This window comes from Montipora foliosa, chromosome 7 (assembly GCF_036669935.1).
Source record: "Montipora foliosa isolate CH-2021 chromosome 7, ASM3666993v2, whole genome shotgun sequence".
In the NCBI taxonomy this organism is placed as follows: Eukaryota; Metazoa; Cnidaria; class Anthozoa; order Scleractinia; family Acroporidae; genus Montipora; species Montipora foliosa.
The window spans coordinates 26,736,043-26,740,828 of NC_090875.1; the positions used below are offsets into that span (position 1 = coordinate 26,736,043).

At 38.1% G+C, this 4,786-nt stretch overlaps 1 protein-coding gene across 3 annotated transcripts in view; it reads left to right on the forward strand.

Moving 5' to 3' along the window:
- Positions 1-355: 355 nt before the first annotated feature.
- LOC138011625 (protein C-ets-2-like) overlaps positions 356-4,786 on the forward strand; it is a 5,051-nt gene continuing 620 nt past the window's right edge. The window contains exons 1-4 of one of the 3 annotated variants that reach the window (XM_068858727.1): positions 356-469; positions 2,024-2,085; positions 3,340-3,581; positions 4,110-4,786. The exon at positions 4,110-4,786 is cut by the window's right edge and continues 620 nt beyond it. In XM_068858727.1, the coding sequence (XP_068714828.1) occupies positions 2,076-2,085; positions 3,340-3,581; positions 4,110-4,487 (630 nt within the window). In that variant the 5' untranslated portion in view covers positions 356-469; positions 2,024-2,075 and the 3' untranslated portion in view covers positions 4,488-4,786. Of the gene's footprint in view, positions 470-1,716; positions 1,851-2,023; positions 2,086-3,339; positions 3,582-4,109 lie in introns of those variants that run through there. The other 2 variants (XM_068858730.1, XM_068858729.1) reach the window with 2 other exon arrangements.

Below are 4,786 nucleotides of genomic sequence, written 5' to 3' on the forward strand. Positions count from 1 at the left end.
TCCTGTCCTATGATATTTACGGTAACTGCCTTGAAAATATTAAAATTGTATTTAACTTTGGAAGCCGGAACAATCAATTAATTCTTTGTCAGTTCAGTAAGAGATGTCGAAGTTAGTTCGAAGCGATTGTGCAAAGAGACGATTTGAGTCGAAACTACGGGCTGAAAAAATCTCACTGCTTAAATTCTTACAATTTTCATTTAATCATACATGACTCACCGATTTGAATTGGTCGGGCCTGTAATATATTTATATTTTGCATCTCAATTGATGAAAGAGGAAGTAATTTGAATGCGTGACATGACAACTTCCTGTCAACACAATAAGACTTCCGCCCACACTGAAATATTGGCCCAATGACATTATAACAGGAAGTTTTAGTTTGAATCAATAAAACGAAGTCTGCTCTCTTAAACGGCGTCATTTGTGTTTCGATACTTAGACGGTCTTGTGAAACTGCGAGAGAACGGTAAGTTTGCAAAAAAGGAATTGCAAAAATTAAGTTTTTTTCCTGTCATTTCGTCTTGCTTTATAATGTAACATGTTTAAATTCGGCACGCGATTGTATGAAGCGGTCTTGACATCGATTATTTAAGGCAAGCAAATTTCGGAGTTATGTTGTGCCGCTCTGAGTTCAGTTTAACGGTCACTACTTAAATGCCCAAAACGTGATATTTACTGACCAATTCGGTTGAAACTTTGCTCCGAAATTTCGGGAACAAAATGGCCAATACATCATTATATTCGCAAAGGGCCAAGTCTCGATCCAGGAATGATTCGCTAAGAATTTCACTATTGCTCAGTTTTAAAGATCACGAAAACAACGAGAAGCTAGGAAGAACAATAACTGACCTAAAATTTCATTTAGAATGATCGCCATCTAAGCATTTTCTAAAAAAATTTTCAATACGGTGACATTTAATGTATCCGGCACGAATGTTCAGTATGGCGATGCGGTGTATTTTAACCTGCAGAAAGTTATGTTCAAGTTTGCAATCTACATACATAAACTGCAGTTTCACCTCCGGAAAGTAAAATCTAACACGTAATGAGCGCAAATAGGGATGATCGCCTGAAGGTTTGAACCGGAAAATGGAGAAAGTTAGCTGGCTCGTAGAGTTCACAAAACGTCATGCCAGTGTACCTTGAAATCACTTTTCCCGCTGATTCTTTCAGAAGATTATTAAATTTCAAGCTTTGATCAGAAAATTTAGTTTACATCACGCACTTTGGAAAGGCATCATCAAAATTTGAAAGACCGGAAGTCTTAACGTTGTAAAAGGAACTAAAGCTATTGTGAGTCTCCAGTGCACCCCCATACGCATAAATTCTAAAGAGAATAAAATTAAATCTTGAAATCGGACTAGAGATTTACTGCAGCCTTATCTCGAATGTGGCGAGAAGTCCCGATTATTCATTGAAAAGAAGTAAATAACAAACTAGGCGGGAAATACTTTTCATAACAAAAAGTTTTAAAAATAGTCTTGTTTATGTAACCGTCTTTAGGGACAGAAAAAAATTTCTTCACGTAGTGATTGATGTAAGTTTGCAAACACCGACCCATTGTAAGATACTTATTGCACCGTAGAAAATTCCCATGATTAAAGGTACTTGCTCCGCTTTCGTTTCGCTCATGTATACGACTCTCAATTCTTCTTGCAATTCCATAACAGCAAATTTGTATGGACGGGGATCCTTGCGCAATACATTGCGAAAGTGTGTACACACGAGCACACGCGACAGAGATAGTTCACACTGGATCAAATTGTGTTCACGTTTATGGAAGTTGTCATTATTAACCCAAAACTCGATACTTTTTGAACCATTTGTACCATGGAGATAACTTCTGTGTAAGCTATATGTATTTCTAAGGGCTTTTTAGTGTTTCCTAAACTTAAGTCGTTCCCACTGGAAGAAGCTTGAATAACTCACGAAAAAACAAAGATCACGTTAAACTTACGCTGAAATTTGAACTTCCTTAATATCTCATAATTCTTTGTTTCTAAACTTGTCATTTTTTTAGGAAAACAATATAAATTATAATACTGTGGAGAGAAACAAAACACAGTCGGATAATGGATCATGGTAAGTCTTGAAGTGAATTTTAGAATACTTAAAACTTCACTGCCGTTTTTGATTGGGTGTCACTCAAATTCGTCGAATTTTATAATCCTGGGTCTTGTTCAGTTAAATAAATTTTCTTTACCCTATGTTGTTTAAGAAACCAGCACTTGCCACTTGGAAATTGTCATTTTTCTCATTAAGCAGTTTTGTGCTACATTTCTGAATGTTCAGCTTGCACGTATTTTGTATTTGCTATAAAAAGCTGCCAACAATCAAGACTTGAGAATATCATTAAGATGAACCAGAAACGTGACGAAGCGAAGGTCTATTCATTGCAGCTTCCACCTGTTCTGACATGTGCTTTCAACCCGGATGCAATACTGGTCTTATTTTGACCTCGTTTCACTTAATGAGAACGTCCTGGTTCGGCAGCTTGATAATGTATTTGTTTTTCCGCAACTGTTGAAATTTCGTTTTTGTGTTAGACATATTTTAGTATTACCGCAATTATGCATCTCACAACTGAGTAACGGTGAGCAAATTATAATGACTCACCGTTAAAAATACTATTTTCTTATCTTCGACAAGTGACAATGAATGGCATGAGACCGTTTACAAGAAACTCATTAGAAATCTTCCTGTTCTTAAAACATTGCATGTGTCTTGTCTCGCTTCGTGTTACGAACATAATCCTTTCCTCTGCGGCAGAACGAAGCGACATCGCACAAAGTCCAATTTTGTTACATGTACGTATATATTCGAGGGTTTCTTGTTGCGGCGTGTTAATCGGAATTCTGAAAATAAGAAAACTGACGAACGTTACGACACTGAAGGAAAAGTAGTTTTTACCGGCATCTAGTTTTTTTAAAAGTCATCAGAATCATCTTTACAGGAAGGTTTTTGGTGATGCATAGAAATCGGTGCTGTTAAACTAAGATAAATCATTCGGTGTTGGTAGTGCCGGATGGTATGACTCAACGGAAACTTGCGAAATCGCATAATTATGTGGAATGAATTAAAGGCAGAATAAGCATAGAGAAATAACTTGAAATCAAAAAGGTGGTCTGACTTAAAAGGGACGGCATGTCGATTCTTACGCACTCTTATCTGCATATCAACTAATATATCTTTGTTAATCATTCTGCATAAGATTTTCTAAGTCATCCCGCGAAGGAAGCAAATTTGACTGAATAGAAAGTGTCCTTAAGCCTCATCTTGAGTGTATATCATGACCCTCTATAAGTTCTCCTTTTTTCCTCCTTTCTTTCTCAACAGCACAACTTCGAAGACCGCAAAAAACCGCAGTCCATTTGTGGGAATTTCTTCTCGATCTCCTATTGGATGAGAAGAGCGATAACGTAATCTGCTGGATCAATAAGGAAAAAGGCGAGTTTAAGTTGAAGAACCAAGAAGAGGTAGCGAGAAGATGGGGAAACTTGAAACACAGGCCTGGAATGAATTACGACAAACTGAGTCGAGCATTGAGATATTATTATCAGAAAGGAATCATTAAAAAGGTAAACAGTGACGATACAAGAAATTTGAAAGTTGCTGTTTCCATGGCACTCAACTGCTATAAGTAATAACCTGTGGTCGTTCGACATGGCGCCACTGAGGCGCTTAGATCGAAGTGACGATAATAGAGAGATCAAGCACCACTTTTACGGCAAACGTTGGACTGAAATTTGCGTTTTGCCAAAAATGGAAGAAACTCGTTTGATATGAGGTCATTTCTTGTGTGTTAGCAGCAGGTATCAATTAACTTTTTCAAAAGAGAGAGACGAGTTAGAAGAAGAGAATTTTCATGCTTTTATGACAAGCAGCAGCCCACCCTTTCGCGTTTACCGTTTCGCGTTTGCCGTTTCGCGTTTGCTGTTTCACGTTTGCCGTTTCACGTAAACGCGATGCTTAATCTTGCTAATGATTGCGACGAAATGAAACGCTGGTCGCATCCTTTCCGAGGACAAGAACTCCAAGCTATTTTCTAAGACTCCTTTGTTCTGAAGATTAATCATTCACAATGTATGGCTCTTGCTTTTTTTTAGGTTAGCGGTCAAAGGCTTGCTTACAAATTCGTGAAGCCCCTCTTTGGCAAAACAAAAGATTCCAATCTGCAAGAAGGTACCGCCACCAAGAAGCTCCAGACCGAAACAAAGACATTATCTGGAGAGGATGATAACAAGCAAACCGAGGAACAGTCAAAGCAGACTGGGAAAAAAGAGGTATTGGTCATTCCCACAGTGCCTTGCGTGCGATCCATCTCGTCCACGCTGCCTCAAACGACGGTCAGCAGTTCTTCGATGGGCTTTCGAATCATCCCTGCCCCATTGGTCAGTCCGGGTCACATGCCATATCCTATTTACCCTTATATGGTTCCCTACGTCATTCCAGCTTGTAGCCCGATTGGAATCATCAAGTCATGAGCGGCGAATGATCGATCGCTATTAATTCAGTGTGTGTGTGTGTGTGTGTGTAGCTTTTTCATTTTAAAAAATTATTTTCTGTGAAAAGCGGCGAGGTAAATACTCAAAACAGTTATAAGTTGGAAAACATCACAGTCCGCCAGTCCGCGGTAGAGTTATGGTATAAAATATTGAATATGAGAATTCTTCCTTTGTAATTACACAGAATAGACTCAATTTTTAGGAAATATTCTAAAACATTACGTATGGTGTATTTGTAATGTCTCAAAATTATCAAAATTGCCAGAAAAGAACAAACA